The sequence below is a fragment of the Cotesia glomerata genome, linkage group LG2 (genome assembly GCF_020080835.1).
Source record: "Cotesia glomerata isolate CgM1 linkage group LG2, MPM_Cglom_v2.3, whole genome shotgun sequence".
NCBI classification, from domain to species: Eukaryota; Metazoa; Arthropoda; class Insecta; order Hymenoptera; family Braconidae; genus Cotesia; species Cotesia glomerata.
This window is the reverse complement of record NC_058159.1, coordinates 9,822,369-9,847,729: the sequence shown is the minus strand read 5'-3', so window position 1 is coordinate 9,847,729 and position 25,361 is coordinate 9,822,369. Positions and strand designations below refer to the sequence as shown.

General features: G+C 27.5%; 6 protein-coding genes and 2 long non-coding RNA genes across 12 annotated transcripts; 4 read left to right on the top strand and 4 right to left on the bottom strand.

The window, feature by feature from the left end:
* Positions 1–23: 23 nt before the first annotated feature.
* On the top strand, positions 24–4,303 carry LOC123259142 (ATP-dependent Clp protease ATP-binding subunit clpX-like, mitochondrial). 3 transcript variants are annotated; one of them, XM_044719411.1, is made up of 7 exons: positions 24–131; positions 897–1,042; positions 1,137–1,343; positions 2,191–2,339; positions 2,543–2,732; positions 2,873–3,777; positions 3,850–4,303. In XM_044719411.1, exons 2-7 carry the CDS (start codon positions 973–975, stop codon positions 4,105–4,107), a joined length of 1,779 nt encoding a protein of 592 aa, XP_044575346.1. In that variant the 5' UTR covers positions 24–131; positions 897–972; the 3' UTR covers positions 4,108–4,303. The 3 variants fall into 3 exon arrangements, with proteins under 3 accessions (XP_044575346.1, XP_044575348.1, XP_044575347.1); XM_044719413.1 differs by having other exon boundaries at positions 25–131; positions 2,543–2,720; XM_044719412.1 differs by lacking the exon at positions 24–131 and adding an exon at positions 609–732.
* A 1,008-nt stretch (positions 4,304–5,311) lies between these two features.
* Positions 5,312–7,487, bottom strand: LOC123259968 (solute carrier family 25 member 46-like). Its single transcript, XM_044720813.1, has 5 exons — positions 7,104–7,487; positions 6,661–6,943; positions 6,533–6,589; positions 6,177–6,453; positions 5,312–5,946 (listed from the first exon to the last, which is right to left on the bottom strand). The coding sequence occupies exons 1-5, from the start codon at positions 7,273–7,275 to the stop codon at positions 5,536–5,538; spliced, it is 1,200 nt and encodes a 399-aa protein (XP_044576748.1). The 5' UTR covers positions 7,276–7,487; the 3' UTR covers positions 5,312–5,535.
* Positions 7,488–7,617: 130 nt separating this feature from the next.
* Positions 7,618–11,009, top strand: LOC123259973. Of its 2 annotated transcripts, none has more exons than XR_006508358.1 (3): positions 7,618–7,707; positions 10,608–10,831; positions 10,893–11,009. It is a non-coding gene; the product is annotated as an uncharacterized LOC123259973 (long non-coding RNA). The 2 variants fall into 2 exon arrangements; XR_006508359.1 differs by lacking the exon at positions 7,618–7,707 and adding an exon at positions 9,307–9,624.
* LOC123259967 (A disintegrin and metalloproteinase with thrombospondin motifs adt-1) lies at positions 9,758–13,666 on the bottom strand. The gene is made up of 3 exons (XM_044720811.1): positions 13,199–13,666; positions 12,150–13,126; positions 9,758–11,116 (listed from the first exon to the last, which is right to left on the bottom strand). Exons 1-3 carry the CDS (start codon positions 13,307–13,309, stop codon positions 9,958–9,960), a joined length of 2,247 nt encoding a protein of 748 aa, XP_044576746.1. The 5' UTR covers positions 13,310–13,666; the 3' UTR covers positions 9,758–9,957.
* Positions 13,667–14,129: 463 nt separating this feature from the next.
* Positions 14,130–16,439, bottom strand: LOC123259969 (dnaJ protein homolog 1-like). The gene is made up of 2 exons (XM_044720814.1): positions 16,247–16,439; positions 14,130–15,387 (listed from the first exon to the last, which is right to left on the bottom strand). The coding sequence occupies exon 2, from the start codon at positions 15,374–15,376 to the stop codon at positions 14,309–14,311; it is 1,068 nt and encodes a 355-aa protein (XP_044576749.1). The 5' UTR covers positions 15,377–15,387; positions 16,247–16,439; the 3' UTR covers positions 14,130–14,308.
* A 1,263-nt stretch (positions 16,440–17,702) lies between these two features.
* On the top strand, positions 17,703–19,641 carry LOC123259970 (F-actin-capping protein subunit beta). Its single transcript, XM_044720815.1, has 4 exons — positions 17,703–17,899; positions 18,276–18,487; positions 18,564–18,936; positions 19,008–19,641. Exons 1-4 carry the CDS (start codon positions 17,897–17,899, stop codon positions 19,239–19,241), a joined length of 822 nt encoding a protein of 273 aa, XP_044576750.1. The 5' UTR covers positions 17,703–17,896; the 3' UTR covers positions 19,242–19,641.
* A 1,918-nt stretch (positions 19,642–21,559) lies between these two features.
* LOC123259971 (eukaryotic translation initiation factor 5A) lies at positions 21,560–24,142 on the bottom strand. Of its 2 annotated transcripts, none has more exons than XM_044720816.1 (4): positions 24,053–24,142; positions 22,873–23,169; positions 22,639–22,773; positions 21,560–22,445 (listed from the first exon to the last, which is right to left on the bottom strand). In XM_044720816.1, exons 2-4 carry the CDS (start codon positions 23,146–23,148, stop codon positions 22,374–22,376), a joined length of 483 nt encoding a protein of 160 aa, XP_044576751.1. In that variant the 5' UTR covers positions 23,149–23,169; positions 24,053–24,142; the 3' UTR covers positions 21,560–22,373. The 2 variants fall into 2 exon arrangements, with proteins under 2 accessions (XP_044576751.1, XP_044576752.1); XM_044720817.1 differs by lacking the exon at positions 24,053–24,142 and adding an exon at positions 23,962–24,023.
* A 56-nt stretch (positions 24,143–24,198) lies between these two features.
* On the top strand, positions 24,199–24,771 carry LOC123259972. Its single transcript, XR_006508357.1, has 3 exons — positions 24,199–24,291; positions 24,450–24,605; positions 24,679–24,771. It is a non-coding gene; the product is annotated as an uncharacterized LOC123259972 (long non-coding RNA).
* The last annotated feature ends 590 nt before the right edge of the window (positions 24,772–25,361 follow it).

Genomic DNA, 25,361 nt, shown 5'->3' with positions numbered 1-25,361 from the left:
ACATATAGTATACATAAAAAAATTATTCTCTTGAAAGGAAAAAAAAAAAAAACAGTAGTCTTAATCTTCGAAAGATCGGGTAGAACGGGAGACATTGACTCAGCATCATTATTTGTTTATCTAACGTCAAGGTAAATTACGTAATTTAATCTAGTGAACAATTTTAAAAAAGAAACAAAAACAAAACGGAAAATAAAGTGTCAGTGTCAATTTTGAAATTTTTTTTTTTGTTATTTTTGGAGTTGAAAAATAAACATAAAATTAAATAGAACAAAATTTTTATCCTTGTATACACGCAAGCAATTGAGCGATTGTCCTGTCAGACAAAATGTGTCACTTATTTTAACAGTCGTTTTTCATATCTTATGATTTTATTTTTGAATATTTTAATTAATAACCACCATTATACTTTTATTAAATTTATTATCATAGATAAAGTAATATGACAAATTAATGCGTATTATTAATTAAACTCATAATAATAATATTTACCAGTAATACAGGTCAAATCGCATATTGTTTTGTCGATTATTATTTTAAAAAATTGATTTGCAAAAGCAAGGTTAGTGATTTCACCATTACAGTGAATTACTTTAGTGACTTAGTATCAACTGTATACTACGTCATTGTATAATTTTTTTATCTACACAAATAAAATTTTCATCATTGTGCAGTATAATATACAACAGTTCATATATATTAAATAAGTGGCCTAATTGAAAATTGAACGCAGTAAATAATAATAGATCCAATTAATAAACATATGTATAATAATACGCTAATTTTAAAATAAATTTATCTGACTATACACATTAGTTTTAATTTATAGATACTTTATTTGATAAATAAATAATGTTAACTATTAATTTATAAAATAATAATAAATTTTGTTACAGGTTTATTTCTATCATTGGCTGGTAGTTTTTTTATTTATTTAATTTACTGCTGCATCAACAACATAACAGCTTCACAATGAGCTGCATTAGGTGTTGTTTGTATAATACGAGATCTTTAGTATCTGCGAATCATGTTACACATCATGGTAATTGTTTTTAAAATAATTATTATTCTAAATTATAAACAAAAACAGAAAAAAATAATCCAGCTTACTAAAACGAATTAAATTTATTTTTTAGTGCAAAAAATAGTACGAGTTGTCGCAACAAGATCATTAGCAACAACTAGTATGTTATCAAAGGCACCTAGTGAACCAACACCACCTAATAAAGACATTGGTAATACCGCGGGAAGTAATGGAAATGGAAAAGGAGGTGGCGGAAAAAAAAATACATTAACATGTCCAAAGTGTGGGGATCCTTGTACACATGTTGAAACATTCGTATGTAAGTTTAAATAATTTAAAATTTCAACTTTTATTAAGTAGCTCATCTTGGGTGAATGTCAAAAGTAGTAAACGTAAATCATACGTTTTTATGTGCTAATTGCCTACTTATATATCTGTATATAATATTGATAACTTGAAGCTTGCAATAACCTCCTCATTATTTGTTTATTATAACTACAAATTAATTAAAATTTTATTGATTGATTAAATGTCAACAAGCTGCATAAAAAATTGACTAAAAATTTTTTTTTAATACAGTCTTGAAAATGAATTGAAAAATTTTCTAAATAAATCAATTGAATAGTTTTTAAATGATTGATGAATATTAAAAGAAAAAACAATTTTTTTTTTTGGTTTTTATTACTTTCAAAACATTAAAAAAAAAGTACATACAAGTAAGCCTCCATTATTATTTATATTTTTTTCTGTATATCAACTATTACAATTTATTTAATCAAGTTTTTGTAGTATTTAAAGTTAACAACTTTTCAAATATTACAATACTGATGCGATCCAGAAATATTACTAAACCTTAATCCAAATCGAGTAAAGTGAGAAATCAATTAATACTTACTTAATTATGATGAAATTAAAAAATGAAATTGATTTATGATGTACTTGAAATAATATAAGGAAAAATTTTTTTTTAATTATCAATAGATCATAATTGTTTCATTCAGGCTTGACTTTTGATCTCGTTCGATTGACTTAGAAACTATTAGCACATTGATTTAAAAGATACTGTAATGCTGAATATTGGTAGTTGCCATTTATTTCTATAAGTATTGAGTTTCAAATGAATAGTTACAGCTATCAAGGAATAATAATTTTTAATTTTACTACAGCGTCAACGAGATTCGTGAAATGCGAAAAGTGTTCCCATTTCTTTGTGGTACTGTCGGAAATAGACTCAAAAAAAAGTCTCAAAGAGACAACAAGAAGTGATGATTCCAAACAAGGATTTTATCGGAAACCACCACCTCCTCCAAAAAAGGTAATAAATATCTCAATCACTGATCAGCAACAATAAATAAATTCATCAAGTGGCATCATTAAATTTCTACTTGAAATTTACTATAAAAAAAAATTAGTACTTACTCATTCATTTTCAATATTTACATGTCTGATACTTTTTGAGTAGAAATGTAATAACGCTTGTCAGTTTACTAATTTTACTAATATTAATGAATTTTTCAGATATTTGAATACTTGAATAAGCATGTAATAGGTCAAGAATATGCTAAAAAAGTTTTGAGTGTAGCAGTATACAATCATTATAAGCGTATTCACAATAATCTTCCACCTCAGAACTCAGTGCAAGCCAGTTCAAGTCAAGTTGGACCTCAAGAACTCAACTACCCGTTTACTCACAGAGGTCTTAAACCGCGTAAATAAAATTTATTGTCCTTATAAACATTAATTAATCCTTAATAATGATTCCAACTCCTTTGCACTACAAAATGTTTATAAACACAAATTGAAAAAACAAACAATACAAAAACTAAAGTACCATTGTCTTCATTACAGATCTACTTCACGTATCAAGTTTGGGGAATCCATTAAGTGTTGGTTTCCAAAATCCATCAAGTAATAATGATCAGCAAAAAGCAAATGCAAACCAATCAGTTCCTGGTTCAGATATTTTAGACAGTACACAACATCAATTAAAATTGGAGAAGAGTAATATTCTGCTATTGGGTCCGACTGGATCAGGAAAAACCTTATTAGCGCAAACAATAGCCCAATGTTTGGATGTACCCTTTGCAATTTGTGATTGTACAACTCTCACTCAAGCTGGGTACGTTGGTGAAGATATTGAGAGTGTAATAGCTAAATTACTTCAAGATGCAAATTATATTGTTGAAAGAGCGCAAATGGGTATCGTATTTTTGGACGAAGTAGATAAAATTGGCGCGGTACCCGGAATTCATCAGTTACGTGATGTTGGTGGTGAAGGTGTACAACAGGGTATGTTGAAAATGTTGGAAGGTACTATTGTCAATGTACCAGAAAGAAATAGTTCTCGTAAATTACGTGGTGATACTTTGCAAGTTGATACAACAAATATATTATTTGTTGCGTCTGGTGCTTATAACGGCCTTGACAGACTTGTATCACGACGTAAAAACGAAAAGTATCTAGGCTTTGGTGCTGCACCAGCTACTGAAAGTCCAGGTAGAAGAGCAGCAACATTAGCTGATATTGCCAATATGTCTCCATCAACTGAAGATGACAATAAAGAAAAAGATATTTTATTGAGACAAGTTGAAGCGCGAGATCTGATTGATTTTGGAATGATTCCTGAGTTTGTCGGAAGATTTCCCGTTTTAGTACCTTTCCATACACTTGACAGAAAAATGCTTGTAAGAATTTTGACTGAGCCTAATAATGCAATGGTTCCACAGTACCAAATGTTGTTCTCAATGGATAAGGTTTTCACTTTTTATTAATTATTATTTTATATAGTTATTAAAAAATTAATTTTTGTATTTTATTGATGATAGGTTGATTTGACATTTACGAGTGACGCTCTGGACGCTATAGCAGCACTTGCAATGGATCGGAAGACAGGAGCTCGAGGACTTCGTGCGATCATGGAATCTCTTCTCTTAGAACCTATGTTTGATGTTCCTGGCAGCGATGTTCTGACGGTTCACGTTACTGAAGGATCTGTTCGAGGTAAAGACAAACCTCAGTATATTAGAAGAGGTGACTCAACTGAAGAAGAACAACAAGCACAAGCACAACATGTGAATAATTGAAATTTACAACGTGAGGTGATGCCTCACGTTAAATAAATTTTTTTTTGATAAATAAAATTACGTGCGTACTTTATAGAATGAAATTTTAATTCTAAAATTGTAATTCATTTTTTAAGTACTTTGTGACGCAAATTGAACTATTGCGTATTTCCAGTGAATTAAATTCAATTATATATTTGATTTTAACCAGGAAAAATTATATTTCTTTTTTTATAATCATCATTATATTATGATTTTTATTATGATCATTATAATTAATAATTGGTATTGTTAATAAATAAATTGCATGTGCGTTTAGATAAATGATAATTATTTGTAATATATTGTAAATAGCATTAGAATAATAATAGAAATTTTAAAAAGTATACAAGGAAATATTTCCACATTCATGTGAACAAAATTTAATCGTTTCTGCTGATGTTAATGTTCATCTAAAAATATTTGAGTGACTTAAAAATAAATTTATGAAAAAATGGTATAAAAATAAACAATTAAGTATAGTATAAACATTATATCACCTTGTGGATCTTTTTTTTCTTTACTAATGAAAGAATTTTGTAAAACTTAATGTCAAAAAATTAGCAAAATAAAATATGTTTCTTATTATATATGAATATATAATATTATAAATACATTTATATAATATTCTATATACTTAATTATTTTCGAATTTTCACTGTGATATTAGATACAAGAAAGTGATCTTTTATTTCTATCATTACAATCAACAAAATAAAATAATTTAATTAATCAATTAAAATAATGTCTAATTAATATTATGACAAAATTAAACTAAATACCTTTCAGATATTTTAGTTATATAAAGTTATCTCCATCTAATTGTTATAACAGGCAATTTTTATTGTATAATCGTATATTTATAATAAATGATTATGAAAAAATTACATTAAAATAGAAAGTAGATTTAAAACATATTTCTTTTTTTGTCTAATTTATTCAAATTTTAATAAATGAACTAGTTTTAAAGATTTCTATATTAAAAGTTTATATTATAAATATCATTCAAAGTAAATATTACTATCATAAAATCTTAAAGTAAAAATACTGATTTTAATAAATAAAATATACAAGCAAAAGTTGTATAATTAAATATTATTAATTATACTTGTAATTTAAATATTTTTTTCATATAGTAGAAAAAATGGTAAATGTTTAATATTTTTAATTACAAGTTTTTTTTTACAAGAAATTTTTAAGTTTCTGAACTCGGATTTAATTCGTCTGAATCAGTATTTTTACCCTCATTATTGTTCTTTTCTTTTTAAAGTCATTTCATTATTAAGTTAATTAAAATACAAAAATTTTTTTCAAAAATTTTAATTTTTAATTGCCATAAGAAAAAAAAATCAAATATTATCATTAGTTATCAATCAATCTATACACAGTATTTCCTATAAAATAAATTAACTAAGCTTCATTATAATAAATATTTTGTGGAGTTTTAACTACTTTTGGTTTGCTCTTAAACATTGTTCCAATTTCTGTGAGGATATATTTAGTTGCTTTTAGGACTAAAAAATTTATACCAAATTGTAATACAAGAGCACCAAATCCTTTATATAAACCTAATGTGCCCTCAGTACTTACAATTGTACGATAACAATCAATAGCTCCACTGTATCCCGTTAAAAGCGGCATAACACTTCGTCCGTTATCAAGATTATCAATAATAGTTCGAGTGCCTTGTAGATGAAGACGATGTACAATAGTCTCAAGTGGATAAAATATTACGTCTGCTGCACACATTGATATTAATGTTGAATGTAATTCAATATCTTGCATCATTCCTTCAGAAACTATGTCTCGACTATAAGCTCCCTGAAATAATTTATTTAACCATTTATATTAGTTTCTTCAAATTTTGTTTGAGATATTGTTCATTTATTTTCGTAAAATTTCGAAAGATTTTGTTTAAAAAAAATTTTTTTTAAAGAGAACTAATTTGTATTTTATTTATAAATTTTATTCCGATTTTATTAACTATTTCAAGAAATTGAAAAATTTTATTTATCGTTATTTATTGATATAAAAATAAGAAAAAAACTTACAGTTCTTTCTTGCAATTTTCTATCTCTTAACCACATCACTCGACTAACAACACTCCTTACAATCAATGCAAATAAATATTTAGCAACTCCATAAGTAACATGTGGAGTAAGAAGTGCATAAATTGGAATAAGCCTGCCTTTAGATCCTACTTCTAATAATCTAATAGCTCCATCTCGAAATATGTCAAGTACCCCAGGTTTCTCAGATGCTATCTCCGATTGCACTGTTTCTACCAGAGATGCTGAATAAAACGGAGCGACTATTCCAATTGAAACACTAAAATTAAATTAATAATATAAATTGTAAATGATTAAAGTCTAGTTAATGAAGTAACGAAAATAAAAATCATCATCACCATTTAAGTAGTAAATGTTGTCCAAAAGCTTTCATGGTGCTCTCTCTGTTGATTTCTCTATAAGTCAAATAAATAATTAATAAATAAACAATAAAAAATATTGTGGATTATTTATAAATAATACATACTTTGGCCAAGGAGTAAGTTTAGAAATAACATCTTCAACAGCTGCTGATAAACCTCGTACTAACAAAACTGAGCCAATACCTTTCCAGAGCGTACTCAAACCTTGCGTTTGATGTAATCTTACTATCACAGGTATCAAGGTTATTGGCACTAAGTGGTAAGTTGAAGATCTGGGATTTACTTGACATTGTCTTCTTAAAACAATAAAGGGATGAATCAAAAGATTCTCTGTTATTAAACTTACTAATCCACAGCCAGCTCCTATAGATTTTTTTATTGCAATATCTGAAATTAAAAAAAAAAAAGTAACTAACGTTAGAGTAGTTATTGTTGATAATTATTGAATCGTAATTGAAGATTTATATAATAAACTATATGACATTAAATAATTTAATATAAAGTATAGATATAACAATAAAATAAAAGAACCTTGTTATGACCTTACCATTGTCAGTTGATACATCTTCAGTTATAAGAGGTAATGATGTTTCTAATGGTAACGGTCTTAACATATCACGATTATAATATTTTTCTGGATCATCTTCAAATTGTCTTGGATCTAGCGGTCTACCTCTGTAAACTCGCTCAGCTCGTTCATAACCTGACATACCTGCCATATTTGTGATGATGTCAAAAATGACTTTAATTTTAATAATTTACTTGAATAATACATTGACTATCAAGTCAAATTTTTTTATTTCCTATTCTCACACTGTCAAAATTTATTTCTTCATTAAATTTATATATTTTATATATGTAGCTAGGCTATTAAAAATACTGTGTACCATATCTATAACATTTTCACCGCCGTTCAATGTTTAATGTTCTGTGTATACCTATATATATATATATATAATTCAATGTGTGTATGTATATATACATACTTATATAACACAATACATGTATATCGACAATGTAAATTTTATTGTTTTTATTAAAAATAGGAAGATGGCGTGATATTTGAATTATTTGTTAATTACTGATGAAAAATCTTTTTTTATTTAGGATATATTACTTAATAATATAAACTACACAACCTGCTTATAACCGTGTGTATTGGCTTTATAATTTTATCAAACAAACAAAAACCAATTTTTGAATATTGTTGACATGTACTTGCAATCTATAGTGACTTTGCTCGACTGGCCAGAAGGACCTTGCAAGATCCAAAACAAAATATATTTAAATGCCATATGAATTTTAAACGTTTAAATAAAATAATAATAAACATTCCTATAAATGGAAGTATATGAATTAAAAAATTAATAGAAAATTATCATTTATATAAATAGCTAACTCATTTATTGTACAAGAATTAAATGTAATATTCATTTAATAAAAAAATGTACTCTAAAAAGTATTTAAAATTCTAAAAGACTATCAAATGATGAACTAAACGTTAGGATTCATTTATTGATAAACATAATAAAAATAAATGGCAACGGTTTTATGGATTATTAAAAAAATGGAATTTTTTATTTTAGGAAAAGCATAAAAATAGACATTCATAGAAATGACAATCTATGAAAATGAAATTTGCATTAAAGACGTTCCGTGAAAAAACCGTTTTCTTAAAATTTTTTTGAAATTTTGAGTACTTTTACTCATAAGTATCTTCTTTACGCAAGAATTTTTTTAAATAGTCCTTGCGGCACTAAATTTTGAAATATTAGGATTTAAAATTTGTATATTTTACATACAAACCCTATGCTGACCGACGTTCAAGCGAATGTTTTATTAAATATCAATTGTACTTTTCTTAGGATTGTTTTAAAAAACTGAGAATCATTAATTGAAGATATAACAAGTATTTTTTTTATCGAAAATAGCATAAACGAGCGATATTCATTTTTTTATAAAAAATGTTTGAAGTTAGTGACTTCCGATATTTTGAGTGGAAGTAAGTAAACGATAGTCTGTAAAGAGAGGCAGCACTAGTGCGTGAGAAAGAAACCGATAGCCATAACGTATTGGTATCTTTTTCTTGCCGATGAACGTCCTTAATTTAATAAGAACATGAATTAAAGAACCCTGTTAAAAAAAAAAATCTATTAATTTTTATGACACTGAAATTCAGAGACATCTAATAATTTTTAGAATTTTTTTAGTGAATAATTTTTCACAAGATAAATTGATTTAAAAAATTCTATCTTCAAAAGCTATAAAAAATTATAAAAATGCAATTTTTTAAAAATCATTTTCTAGAACTAGTTTGTTTTTCAAGAAAAATCAAAAAATTGTCAAGTGTCTGCTAATTTCAGTGTCATTCATTTTCTCTATTTATATACCAAAAAACGACAATGGCGTTACAATCGAAAATTCTAGCAAGCGCCCATTACAAGAGGAGTTTGAATCTATCGATCCCAATTTGCTTTTTCAATTGTGTGTTGTTCAACAAATCATGGGACTCACTGGAACTTTCTTAATCCAACACGAACAGTGTTGAACGGACTGCGTGAGCGGACCCTGTGGAATTCAGAGGATCTCCGGCTCTTCATGAGTAATCATCGTCTTGCTCTCATTCCAGTATTTACTCCGGGATAAGGATTTTTTTGACATCATTTTTGTTCATTAATTAAATACTAATTAATTTTATAGAATTGAAATTGACAAGTATTCACAATTTTAATGATTTTTTAGCACAAATTATTAAAAAAAAAAATCTGAAAAGCGGTTGACACACACAACACACAATGTAACAACTTTATTGTTTACACCACCGAAAAATTCCTAAATGTCTCTGAGGAATTTTTCTTAGAAAAAAAAAAATATTCGTTTAAATAGTAATTTTTGTCGATAAAATACTAAGCTGTATAATCATACTTTTATACATTCTGCGGACATTTGAATGCAAGCATAAATAAATCAGAAATTAAAGTGTAAAGTAAAATATTATTCACACCGTAACATAAAAAAAAACGTATGAAAAAAATATTCATTTATATTTCATGCGTCGATAACAATATGTGATTATTTATGTATTATTGTATTATTTACATACTATTTATGGTAAAACAAAAAAATATCTATAAAATAACATTTAATGAAATTTTTTATTTACTTTTAATTAAAATTCTTTACATAAAATTATGAGGAATTATTAAATGAAAAAAATAGCTACTTTTCCGAAAAAGAAATGAATTATATAAAATACAAGAAATAACGGAATATATGTGGTATGGTTTACAAAATTCTGTAAGGAATTTCATCTTTATTTGCAAGTTCTCCATGCAATTTCTACGATTTTTTCACCAGAATTACTAATTGTGAGTTTGTTGGTTATTGTTAAATTAGAATAATTAATTTGATAATAACTCATCCGGTAATTCAATGTAATCATCATCAGTCCATTCGTCGTTGTTGGATGTAACATTTGATGGAAAATTCTTTGACAATGGTAAACCATTAATACCTAAGCTTAAGTACTTAATTACTTCATCAGGAATTTTATACTGATCAGGTCGAGCATTTTGTGGACCTAAATTATTGAAATCTGTGGTAGTCCGTCTCAACGCGTCTTTAGCAAATCGAAAATCTTCCGGCAAACAATGATGTTGAAGACAAAAATAATTTTGATTATTCTCATTATGACACCAAGTACCATCAGGAAAATATGGATCGACACCAAGATCATTTAATTCAATGCGTGGTGTATAATAAGAAGCAATATCTTTTCGTCGACAAAAAATAGCACAAGCCATCCATGGTCTTCCTATTTCATGAGGGGCTTGTAAGCCTGAACTATATTTATCTAATTCTGGCAAATGTTCACTAAACTCTTGACACTTGATCGTAGCAAATTCCTCCGCAGTTATACGCTTTTTACAAAGCTTTTCGTCTTTACAAATCATTACATCATAATGAGGACCTTTACAATCTTCATTAAATTGCTGTCCATTAGTATTTTGATTATTATTACAAATTCTTTGTTTAATTTTTGATCCTTTAGATTTTTTTATGCAACCACTGATACAAGAGGATTCTTTCCATTTACTCCAACCTTCATTGCCTTTAACTCCAGAAGATTGTGGTTTTAAAAAGTGCAAGGCTGGTAAGCATTCACCGCCACGACATTCTTTACCCTCTTCACAAATGGTTCCTTCCAAAGCTGGACCAGCATAATAATAACCACTACGATGTGGACTACGACATGATAATGTATGACAAGCGTTAGTAAGTGTAACAACATCAGCATCTTTATCTCTCAATAATAATTCGCACTGTTTTTTTACAGTCCATGTACGTCCGGGTAATGTCAGATATCTTGAATGGTCCAAAGTCTTGTCAAAATTTTCTAAATTTTTATCAAGTAGACATGGTTTTGTTCGTGGTAAATCAATAGCTACTTCTCGGCTACATGAAGACCAAATTGTTTCTCCTTGAGTACCTCGGCTTGGAGACATAATGTAGCCATCACGAGAACAAGAATTACCTGTTGAATCGTGATGCATTCCTAAGCTACAAAACATAAATAAGTTAAGTGATTAAATTAAACTAGCAACCTGCAGTTACTGTGCGACTGTCGAGATTTACGGATTATGAATAAGATTACTTTGGGTTAAAGATTTTTTTATATTTCTAATCATATTGTACATAATTTGGATACTTTTTAAATAAATTTTAAAAATAATAGTGCTATGACAGGATCAATTACAAATAGTTTTATGGAAAATGTGACGGAACAAATTTATAGAACCAATAAACTATTCAAAACTACTCCAAAAAAATTGACATAAAAAAATTGACTATCACTGATAAATATATAAAACCGTGAAAAAGCAAAAATTCTTGTTAAGACCTTTCTGATGATACCAAATTTAACTGTAAAAATTTCTTTAAAAATAATAATGTGTTCGTTAAAAAATTTTTCTCCCCTCCGGGCGGAAAGCGTCAATTTTCCGCCCGCTGCGCTAAATGAAAATGCCGCTTTCCGCCTCCGTCGAGGAGAAAAATAGTATTCTCACCACGGGCAGGAAATAAGAAAGCCTCAGATCACATGTTTGTCGACCTCGGCTTCGCCTCGGTCAACAATTACATGTAATCTGAGACATTTCTTATTTTCCTGTCCTAGGTAAGAAAAATACTATTCCTTACTCTCTCAATTATTTAAATCATTAATGACTATCGCTGAAAAAATATCAAAACTAATTTACAATAAAGACAGACCCGTTGCAAAATTTTTCTTAGTCTCTTAATTACATAAATTAATTTTAGACGTATAATCACATGACATGGACAAAACAAAGAAAATAAATAAATAAATTTCATTTATCGCGAAATTCGAATCTATTTATAATTACTTGAAAAACTTATCATAATAAATGAACTATTGTTGAAAAGCATATAAAATATTGAAGAAGTATACATTCAGATCATGATTTTACTAATAATACTAAATTTACTTTAAAAAACTCATTTTATCATATAAATATACCGAAGACAAAATTTTTCTTATCCTCTTAATGATATATATAATAAAAATCATACATACTTGTGACCTATTTCATGTGCTGCAATGTAAACTGATGTAAAACCAGCAGATGGATACGGTTTACCAAATCGATTCGTGACACCAAATTCAGCAATAACACAAGCGTATGAATTTAAACAAACTCCAGAAACTGTTGCCAGACCCATTGTTACACTATTTTTTTCACCATTTTCATATGCATAAAAATCCAATCCTGATACATAAAGACCAATATCCCAATGATTTGGATCATCGTCATTTTTAGGATTTTTAGCCGCAGTATAATTACAAAATGAATTTAATAATTTCAATCTTTCACCATTGTAATGCGGCAAGTCGGCTGGTTGATGTTTCATCATGTCTAATCGTACTAAAACAATATTTATTCTTTTCCCCAAACTAGGATGATAAAAAAGAGCTTGTACAGCGTTGATGTAAGCTAACAGCATATCACGCAATTTTTTTTCACTGTGATCAAAGAAAGGTGAAAATAATTTATAGCCTGCTTCGTCAAAGAAAACTGCTAATTCCACTGTCAATTCATCAGTCAATTTTCGGCGAGGTCTTTCTTCAAATGTATTCAAGATTGAATTTATATGTGGATATTTATACCCTGAATTGAAGTTATACGGTGAATATGATGATGGCGAAAAAAGTGATGATAAATGAGATCTCTTAACAACATGCGGCATTTCTTCATCATAACGAACATCTTCAAAAATGACTTGTTCATTTTTATCCAATGGAGTAATTTCGAGAGTGAAATTGTTTAATATTACTAATCCTTGCAGTCCTTCTTCGCACAAACTAACGGCAGCCGTAATTAATTCATCTTGATGTATGTAGTGGCATGATAGTGGCTTACTTAATTCATCTAGTCTTTCGATAACGTTAGAATCACTGTGACGCCAAACTTGAAAAAAAGGAGCTAATAATTTATCATTTCTCAACAATTGAAGCTTTATGGTCTGGCCGAAAGCAGTAAAACTGATTGGAATCTAGAAAATAATATTTAATTAATTAAAAAAATTTTTTTTTTAAATAATTACTTGGAGAATAAAAATAAATACCTCAGATTTTGTAGAATTGTGGGATTGAAAATAAATAATATCCAAATCTTGTGATGCTGATGAAATAATTAAATTAATGATTAAAATTATTAGCGAGCTCAACGAATTCATGATGAAAAGTAAGTGTAAAAGTTGTTGCTCTTGAATTTATACGAGTTCAAGTGCATTTAGTTGCATTATTGTCATAGAAACAAAATATGAATACAAAATATGCAGGTGCCTGTATGGAAGTTAACGACCTTTTATCTATATATTGCATTTTAAATATGTGCACTTATTAGTAATTGTAAATATATCTATACCTTATACTACTATTTTATTTAGTCAGGCATTGTTAAGTTTTTATTTATAATTCGAATAAAGTGGCATCACCGTGAACATATCAACCCATCACAGTCCGGAGTTATTTTAGAACTGTATTGATGAATAATAGAGCGTAAGAAAAAAAAAGGATTAAAGTATAAAAAAAAAAAAAAAAGTATGTAATGAAATAAATAAAACAAAATAAATGAAACATATCAAATAACTTAATGTGTCTATTATATTTTAAGTGTACAAATAATTTTAATTTCATTTGTCACAATAAATGATTACAAATAAAATTCAATTCACTCGATCAATCATTCATACATAATATGCAATCATAACATAACAATATTTTCTAATATTTAAAAAATAATAATGACATTATTTTTATACATTAATTGTTAAACAAAATAATTATAATAATAATAATATAATCAAATTAAATTCATATTTTTTTTTCATCAGTACACTGGAACAATATACACGCGTATGCAGTCTGATTTTCTATATAATAATTATAGTAATAGTAGTATACATTGCAAGATAAAATTTTGATGTATGTATTTAATTAAATATCTATTAACTTTTGAAGATTCGGTCTTAAAATAAATTTTATCTGCAAAAATTTTGTCACATATTGTACACGCATGTTTATTGCTCTTCGTAATAATGTACTACAACGTACATCTCTTTTCAACAGTGTCAATATAAATGATTAAACTAACATATTACTTATTTTTTTTTTTTTTCTTTTTAAGATGTACACATTCAGTCATCTCACTACAAAGAACATTAAATATGAATTCAATTAGGTAGAGTGTCATACAATATGTCTTTGATGCTTTGTGATAATTTATCAGGAAATTTAATATCAAATGAAACGAGTAAATCTCCTTTTCTTGATGGTTCTTTCGGGAATGGTAGTCCTTGGCCTTGGATTCGTTTGACCATATTTGGTTTAACGATTTCATCAGTAAGATTAAGCGTCTTTTTTTCGCCGAATAACGTAGGTACTTCAACGATTGTACCGCACAAAGCTTGTTTTAAACTTAGCTTACAGGTGTACCTGATGTCACTTCCTTCTCGTCTGAAGTGGGGATGAGGTTTGTCACGAATAATAAAGACAATGTCAGCTGGTACTTTACCACGACCTTGATCACCTTCTTTTTGAAACGTGATTTTAGTTCCTGCTTTCCAACCAGGTTTAACATTGATTGTAAGTACTTTATCTTCTTTCTTTGTTGATCCGTCTGGTTGAATTACCCTCCTTGATATCTTCATTTTTTTCGCACAACCACGTGCAATATCTTCCAAAGTGACGTAAAGGTCGTGTTCTATTGGAGGATCTTGAGCGTGATCTTTTTGATTGGTCATTCTTCCACCACCTGGACCGGCAAAGTTGAATGAATGTGATCTGAAAGCTCCTTGCCCGCCACCCTGTCGTGCACCAGACATTCTCAAATCAAATGGATCTTCCATGTCCATGTCATCATTGCCAAAAGCAAATGTTCTGCTATTGCCACCAGGTCCAAATTCGAAGAATGTAGCAAATGGTGATGATGAGCCGAAAAATTGAGCAAATGTCGCACGTGGATCTCCATGGAAAGTGTATGTTTCAGCACCACCGCCACCGCCACCAGATGAAGCACCGCCTTTCAATCCTTCTTCACCAAATTTATCGTAAACTTCACGCTTCTTTGTGTCTGACAGTACTTCATACGCTTCAGCTATTTCTTTGAATTTCTCCTCCGCTCCAGGCGCCTTGTTTTTGTCAGGATGGTATTTTAAGGCTAATTTTCTATATGCTTTTTTAATTTCATCATCATTAGCACCTTTTGCGATACCAAGAGTTTTATAGTAGTCTTTACCCATTTTGATAAATTCTGAAAATAGAAAAATAATTAATTATTAGTATAAATATTTTCTCATACTTATAATATCAATCACAAATATTGTCTCGGACTGATTTATTATTATTATAATTCAATAGTTAAATATAAAGAGGTTAAAACTGAGGATATAAATGGCAAAAAAAGGTTTTTGGAGTTGTCATTAATTTCTTTGCCCAGAATATGTTACTCTTTTAGATGAAATATTCTAGAAAGGCAAGGTTATTTTTCATTTATACCCTTTCAGATCTAGCCCATTCATTTATATTAATATTAATTATCCGCAAAATTATGAATTTAATAGTTTCCTGATTATACATATTTATGTATTCAAACATTCCAAGACTAGATACGGACATAGCGATGAATTAAGGCAATGAACATTACGACATTGATTTACTGAATTAGTATTTCCGTAAACGTCAGTACACTATTTTTTACTACCTCAAGGATTATAAAAAAATAACATATTAAATAAAATTTGATATTGTTATTTTATTATTTATTTTTAATATATAATGCCATTTTGAGGTCATGAATATCTTGAAACACCCACGGTTATATATTTATAGTTATTTTGGGAATGATGATGCCGCGATGTGAAAGCGAACAGTCTTCATAAGAACAACGATACAAAATTATTTTAAAATAAACTTGAAACAAGATTATGAATCACTTAAAAAATATTTTATATTTTTAAAATTTAATTAAAACTATCAATCAAATACATTGAACTTTTTTTTTTAATCTCTTACGACTCCCATTTTGAAATCATTAAAAAAAAGTTTACGTATGGAGACGATATCCATTTACAATATTTATTTATATTATAGAGTATTTATGAGAAAATTACCTTTGTTAGATCTTATTAATCCGTTATAATATTATTCTTCAGTATTACTGTCACTTAATTAAATGAATAACACTACAGAATGTTCTAGTTTCAGTAGAAAAAACTAGACAATAAATTAGTTATGTCAATTCTTTCAAGTCTCGATTTTAACTGGAAAGTTATTCACAGTTGCGCAGATCATATATACAAACGTAACGTCTCGTGGCTTCTGGAACTTTCTAGAATAAGAGTAAAGTTTCATTAACTTCCGTGGCGCTTTAATGTGTCATCATAGTGACCCTATATTGTTATTATTTTTTGTTTATTTTTAACTAAAGACAAAAAATACATTTTTTTGTTTATTAGAAAAAGACAGATAATATTAATGGGAGTTTGTTTTGATAAATCTTCACAAAGTGCTCTAAATATATGATCATTATCTGTCAAGTGCTGCCATCGTAACTAGTGGCGGTATTTTCAAATTTCAATTATTCACAGCCATACGAAATTAGTAAATTATATTTTAATAGAAATTATCCTAAAAATTACATTCTAAAGCATTTTTTTTTAGCTTGTATATCTATTTGTAATTAATTTCTTATATTAACATGTAATTTATTAAAAACAAACTACGCATTTGTAAGATGTCTCTCATTTATCTTATTTCTCATACATTATGATACTGAATTAGCAAAAACGTGACCATTATTTTGTTTTATTCAATAAATAAATAAGTACGAACAATGTACCTAAAAAAAATTTTATTAGCAGTTTTTTACAATTTCTACATTAAAATTTTTTTAATCAATTTTTTGAAGCATGTCAGTATTTAATAAAGTTGATCATATAAAACCTTTCAATCCATACGCTAAATTATAAGACAATTTGACTTTTTACTGTTTTAATTAATAATGAGAAAACTGATAAACTCTTTTGACGTTTAAAAAAAAATTAGATCTTACTTAATCTTTTAATCTTTTTCATCTGTACCTAATCTTCGAATTTTTACTTGTTTTACAATTAATATTTCATTTTGGATGTTTTAAAATAAATAAATTATCAATAATTGTATGCTCCTGTCAGTATCATGTTTTCGCAAAATTAATTAATAACAAAAATAGTTTTTTTTTTTTTTTTTTAACATTTTCCAGCAACCATATTTTGACAACTAACTTTTATTTTCGGAAAATTTAATGATCAACTGAATTCATCAGTAATAAACATTTTTTATTGGTTTTTGTTGCAAAAGTGTCGCCATCTCGATCAATAGCGGGATTTTTAATATCTGTCATTTTAGTAAAAGAAATTACAAATTAGTTAAAATTTATTAGAAGTATAACAATATATTATTAATAGATTGATAAATTAATTTTTTCACATAATGGTTCGATAAAAATAATAATTGCAGGAGTTGAAAAAAAAAAAAAAATGCAGAAAAACACGAGTAAATATGGGTATATGTATAGACGTAGGAACGCTTTGTGCTCACCAATCACTGTTCACTTCGACACACCCTTTAAGTAATCGTTTTTTTTTTTCGAATGCAAGTGAAACAGTCAATAATTAAACAAAATTTAGTGATAAATAAAATTTGTTTGGTTTTAAAATATCATATTTGATTTTACGTAATTGTCTTTTAAAATATAATAGCATTTTAGTAATATTGATATCATGGTGAGTCATTTTATTTTTAAATTTATTATTATTATTTATAAAACTATACTTTAATAATTTATGGATATTTAGTTGTTTAAACGATAGTTCTTGTTATTTATTGTGGTAATATATTTATTAATTTGAATAATTATACTTTTTATGAAGGTTTGGACAATTTTTTTTATCTGAAAAACATTGAAATTTGATACCTAACCCATAACAATTCAAGTGTCAAGATGGTGAATCGTGTTCTACATTTTTGTACAGCATTTGAATAAGATCTTATCAGCAGTGAAACTTAATCCGATTGACGTGTTATGACATTCAACTGATTGTGTTTATTTTTAATTTAAAAGTCAAAATAATATTTTTTAAAAAAATGAATGATTTCCAGAGTGAACAACAAATGGATTGTGCCCTAGATTTAATGAGACGGTTGCCACCTCAGCAAATTGAGAAAAATCTCAGTGACCTCATTGATCTTGTACCTTCTTTATGTGAAGATCTTTTGTCATCTGTGGATCAACCACTTAAAATAGCGAAAGATAAAGAATCTGGCAGAGATTACTTATTATGTGATTATAATAGAGATGGAGACTCATACAGGTAAACACTTGTCATGTAAATGAATTTTATATAAATTATTAGATAAAAATAATTTATAATTACTATAATTATCTAGGTCTCCATGGAGTAATACATACGATCCTCCGTTGGAAGATGGCTCCATGCCTTCGGAAAGATTGAGAAAATTGGAAATTGACGCCAATCATGCGTTTGATCAGTACAGAGAATTGTATTTTGAAGGTGGTGTATCATCAGTTTATCTTTGGGACTTAGACCATGGATTTGCTGGTGTTATTTTAATCAAAAAAGCAGGCGATGGATCAAAAAAGATAAAAGGTTGTTGGGACTCAATTCACGTAGTTGAAGTCCAGGAAAAATCAACTGGTAGAAATGCCCATTATAAACTTACTTCAACAGCTATGTTGTGGTTACAAACGAATAAACATGGCTCTGGTACTATGAATTTAGGTGGAAGTCTCACAAGACAGGTAATCAATAACTTTTTTTTAGAATATAACATTTAAAACTATTTTCAATTAATACTATGTTTAATATTTAGGTTGAACAAGACCAACCAATCAGTGAAACTTCACCACATATCGCTAATATTGGTCGTATGGTAGAAGATATGGAGAATAAAATCCGTAATACTTTGAACGAAATATATTTTGGTAAAACGAAGGATATCGTTAATGGCCTGAGGTCAGTGCAATCGTTGGCCGATCAAAGACAGCAAGCTGCCTTGAGACAAGACCTAGCAGCAGCATTACAAAGGCGAAATGCTAACAATTGATTATGTGAGAATCAAGAGAGCTTCGATTACCATTGTGATTAGAACAAAAAAAAAATTAATATTAAAATAATAAATGAAATGGAAAAAATGGATTAAGGATAAGAGTAAGATTAAATAATGAAGGGAAAAAAATAATATTAACAGCCAACAGATAAATATCTACAATTGAAATATGTGGACTCGAACGATTGATACCCATTCAGTTACACTACTTTGTTATTATCTAGATTTAATGAATGCAGGGAATTTATTATGGGGCTACTAAAGAGGACACTTATGTTATTGTTTGTTTAGAAATATAACCGTAACTACTCGGTCCCCAGTGGTATTCAGTATGTTACGTTGCAAAGCAAACACAATGTATTTGTATAAATAAAATTCATTTTGTTATAAAGTCCTACACAGCATCTTTTTTTTTTTTTTTAATTTTTATAAACAGCCAAAAAATTTGTTTTTGTTTCTTATATATATCAAAACCATTAAGAGTTTGTTTTTATGATCCTCTGAAGGATTTAATTGAGAATGCCTTCGTGCCTTGTTGTCTTTTCTTTGATGACATTTTTTTGTATTATTAATATTTTTAAGCTATTAATTTTTTGTATAATTATTTACTATCGACAAATATAATACTGAACTAATAAAAATTCTTAAACTATTTTTATTACTCATAGCCTGTATTAATTTTATATTTTATTCATTCAAACAAATTATAATTATAATACACAGGGGTATTCCAATTATTTCCTGTTAGGCAATTTATTTCATTATGCAAACAGTTCATTTAAAAAAAAATCTAGCAATATTGTTTAATTGAAAATACCATCTCGATTAAAATGTATTTTTTGACTTTTCAAATTAACATTTTTCAAGTTTTATAATTTAAATTCGTGCTATTTATATTTTTTTAGTATCAAACTTTCTTCAACTATAATAAAAAAAAAATTAATTAGCTACCACGTTTGTCTCATGTCTTGTTTCATTAAAGGAACAGCTTGATTTATTAGTAATTATTATTAATTATCAGACAATCATGTTTAAAGATTCTCGCATACATTTGAGCATAAAAAATATTATATTAATTGTTCAATCTATATTTGTATTATTATTTTGTTGAATGTTTCTGAACATTCAAATACGTTTCCAATACACAAATGTGCTTTGAAGTAACTCAAAATCTAAACAATAATAAGTTTATAGAGAAAAAAAAACTTATTAGGTCAATGATTTCAAGTAGAATTGTCAGTTTTAACGTCTTTTTTATCGTATCAATTTTTTTTTAACGTCGCACTAACTTTAATACAAGTTGCACTTCGTAATATTCTTTACTTCATCAATAACAAAGCACATTTAAATTATTATGTACCTGGTCCAATATAGCACACGTGTAATACAGATAGTAGTTTTTTTTTTTATTATTACGACATCATAAGATTTTTGTTTTCTTTTATTTTTTAATCGAATAATAATAATAATAGCCGGAGTAATTCATAAGTCTTATTAAATCACAATGTGTTTCGAAATTTCAAAGGAAAATGTAAAGAAATATATATATATGTTCTTTGATTTTTTTAATAAAATTTCGTTTATATTTACGTTTTTATAAATCAGGATTGATGTTACTAATTTGCTATTGTTATTAACATTGTAACTATATATTTTGTCTCAAATATTTTATCTTGTATTGCTTGGAACAATTTTTTATACAAATAAAAATTTCAAAAGAGAAGTAACTAATATTAATTCGTCAATGACACGACAAAAAGAAACGAATCAATTTAAATTTCTAATTTATCTATTTCAACTAAATTGATTTTTGAATAAATTGTGTTAAGAAAAAGTCAACTAGATTAATATATTTTATTAATTTGAAAACTATCTAATTGGACTCAGGTAGCTGTAAGTATTATGTGCTTACTCCAATATCACTAATCTATTTTTTTTTTTTTACTTTTCATATTATTTATAAGCTGTGGAGAAAAAACTTTTTTATGTATCAAAGTAGATCATAAATTCTAGGTAAAATTCATTTATCATTAATTACCAAAAATTTATATGTAAAAATATTCTTATAACTTGCATACTTTTCACAATTCTGTCACAGAATGAACTATTCAAAATTTTCTTTAACTTGGGTCCAATAGGCCAAGGATACAAAGACCCGATTGTAAACTAATAAAAAATTAATTTTTTTCCTCTATATCTCAGCGGATTGAACGAACGTTAATTAAGTTGTAATATATTAATACAAAAGCTCAAGACAAAGTATCTTTCTGTGCAGAATATAAAAAAAATTAGTTCTATTCATCGCGTCTTTTTTAAAGTTTTAATATTACTGGCTCGATGACTGGAAGTCAAAAAAGCTTCGTACTATTTTTTTCCATTTATTTATTATATCATTGACAATTAATCCCGTATTTAAGCCAACCTGAGATAAATTAAATTTTTTGTGATTGCTTATTTTTCGCATGAAAAATTGTTCCTGACAGCAGTCTATTTTTTAATTATTTTTCTAGTTATAATTATTCGATTTCGCTTGGCATAAGTGACTCATGCACTTTAATAAACATGTTACCTTAAACTACAAAAAATGATTACTGTGATGATGTTATTATTTATAAAGTATTATTATTTGTGTTTTAATAAATGAGTAAATGTTTGAAAGAGTAAAAAAAAATGAAGGAAGTGTGAAGGCTTTTCCAAATTTTATTACATACTTTTTAATCAACCCTCGAATGAAAAGCTTATCGTCTTATCTTTTTATATAACGAACAACATGTGTGTATGTGTGTATTTCGTAATATGTCTTTCTCCCCTTGTATCAATCGTAAACAATCTTACGTTGATATAATATGATGTTTTTTATACATTGAAAACTTTTAGTATGTTATTTTTTTTTTCTTCGATATAGTACCCAATTAGCATTTGATCTCTTGGTAAGTAATTATCAAGGTGTTGTTTAGATAGAAAATTGTTTATTATTATTATTATTATTATTATTATAATTATTGATTCTTCTTTCCAGTTTGAGATACTGATGGTTGATAATTTATTGGTTTTCTATTACCAATAATTATTTAGATGACGATTAGCTAAATGGGTGGTAAAGTTGTGTGCTGGTGGAACTGAACACAATTATTTGTCGAGAGCAGTGTTGGCTTTGACCGCAATTACCACTTCTTCGTTACAAGCTTTCAATACGGTGCACTGAAATAATTAAAATTAAAAAATTTAATTTCATTTTCTATCGTTATGATTGAAATGTTGTCTTTTTAAGTAAAAATAACAAATTTTGTATTAAACATAATTGAATTTAAAGTTTTCGAAAATCACATCTTAAAATACATCGTCACTTTCTATACTACGAAAATAAATTGATAATAAAAAATAGTATACATACCAGTAATTCTTTTCCTGCATCGAAGTCACTACGTAATTGAGTTCCCAAGTCACCGTCAGGAATCTTGAGATCTTCACGAAGATCACCGTTATCAGCCATTAAAGTCAAATATCCATCGTCTGAGATGTCTGTTAGCTATTAAAAAAAAAATAACAAAAAAAAAAAAGTTGTTTAAGTTCAATTTGTGAATAAGTAAAAAAAGTATTTTCGTAAATAATCGTATCCTTTGATTACCTGATAGTCTTCTCGCTTGACATGTGGAACATCCATGTTGTGTGTTGAGGGACAGATATCTTCGTACTTCTTGCCGGAGAATATGTCAATTCCAACAAGGTGAACCTTGGCGTGACCGTGTTTACCAGTCTTGGAAGTAGACATTTCAACAATTTTACAAGGACGAGCCTTTAACATAACAAACCCGTTTTTACGCAATGCTGAACATTGCATCGGGAAAGTTACTGAAGCACCGGAGTCTCCAGTCTCGAAGTGAGTATCCTCGATATCTCCCATTTTTAATTATGTCGTGAGTTTCTAAAAATAAATTAATTTATTCATTAGTAAGTTGGATTATTAAAATTGTTTATATAAAAACAAAAATTTAAAACAATGACAAAGGAAAAAAAATATTAATATTTAAAAGCTTAAACATGACTCATGCAGTCTCCAAATATCTTTATTCATATGTCAATAGTAAATGGAGAGAAAAAAAATACTCGTGGGCAATGTAGTAACTCTTGAGTAAATAAATATACTGTTAAGAATATTTCGATAAGTGAAATCTAAGCACCTATGCTTTATGTTAAAAAAAATGTTAGCGAAACCATGTGGCATATTGTCGATAAAACGCCGATAATAAAACTCAATTAAAACGAATAAGTTTTAAATTTTAAGAATTAGATTTATAGTCAACGAAGCTTTGTAGTTACTGTTAGCAATAACGAAGGTTAGAGGAATTAAAAAATGAAAAAAGAAAATTAAATAGTTGTATAAATTGTGAGCACGATTCCAAGAGACACGGAGGCAATTGGAATTAACCAACAACTAGAATATGAGTACGGCATCCAAGACCTGCCAAGACTCCCATTATTGACAAATTATACAAAAAATATTTTTAATAATATTTCCAATAAATTAACGATATTTTTAACATTGATTTTAATTGTTAAATTGTATTATTTAAAGAATATTATAAGTGAAGATGGCGCGAAAGAGCGTACAGCCACATTGCCAGCGAGTTCGTTGTCATCAAAATTTATAGTAATTAATAAAATATGTAAATTATTAGCTAAACACTTTCATAAATTATAAAAATTATCTAATTACTTCACTTAGTAATAATTAAAAAATTCCGGTTTTATGAAGTTATTAACACAATTAATTAACACTAAAATCAGCAACAGCTCGAGATACTTACATGTGATCAAAATGGATACTCTAACCAGAAGATCTCGCGGCGCTTGCGTAGCCCGGTTATAGATAGAGGGGTTCTCGAAACTAAAATCACGGAACTTCTCTCTACATTTCCTTATGAACTTCCGCGAGACGATTATTTAAAATGCTTATTTTCCAATACTTTTGTCGGTGAAATTCTAAATTGAAATAAATAAATAAAAATATATATAATGTATTTGTGTATTTCATTACTTATTAGATGTGAGTATAGTTTAAATATTTTCACTATAAATTATTATTTAATTTTTATAATTAAAAAAAAAATAATATAAAATGTAATTTATAAATTACTAAATATATTTACTCACAATAAAGTGTCAAGTACCAATCGACGTTAATGGAGAAACCTTTTATTTCAGTATGATGGGCTGGTTTTGTTGATGATGATTTGCTAAAACACACGTGTGATGAACCCGCTATTAAAAACGGTGATATCAAATTTATTATAGTAATTAAAATAATTAATACTGTATTTCAACCATTATTATTTTATTGTAAGTATCCACTTGCTGTCAGTAAGTATTATAAATTTTACTTAAAACATAAAAATACGTACATTCAATTAATGATATTGATTTTTTATTACAGGTAAATGAACATAACAGAAATGGATGTAAACAATGGTAATGAATTGTTGCCTTCATCATTTAAATTTTATGACTTTGATATAAAAGTTGGTGAGGCTAAATTTGCTTGTCAGACAATAAGATTGCCGACAAGTTTGTATTTATGGATTGGACACGTTAATGACGAAAAAATGCTTGATTTGTCGTATGCATTTATGTCAGTTTATGATTCTCTACCAGTAGCTACTAAGTTAGTGGGTTCCACTGACGATTCGTCTTCTTCAAATATTGCTAAACGACTTACAAAAAAATGTGGAATGCCTGTCTATGTTAGTTTTAATCTCACAGCAGATAACTTTACTTCTTTAGGAATAGAAAAAAGTATTAGTGAAGAATTAAAAAGACATCCAGAAATTTTAGGATAGTCTTCAAATAATTATTATAAATTAATGTTATTTTAATTTAATTAATTAATAATAAAAACTTTTATACGATTTAATATGCATTTTTTTTTGTATAACTTAATTCAAGGCGATTTATCATATGCAAATAAAAATTATTTAAAAATACCAAAAGGTTAAAAATTTTACATACCATTCAAAAAATTGTTTTAGCTTTTCAGAATTAAAACGACATTTTTTAAATAATTTTATGATTCTGAAATCAGCAGACATTTGATCATTTTTATTAAAAATGAATCCTGAA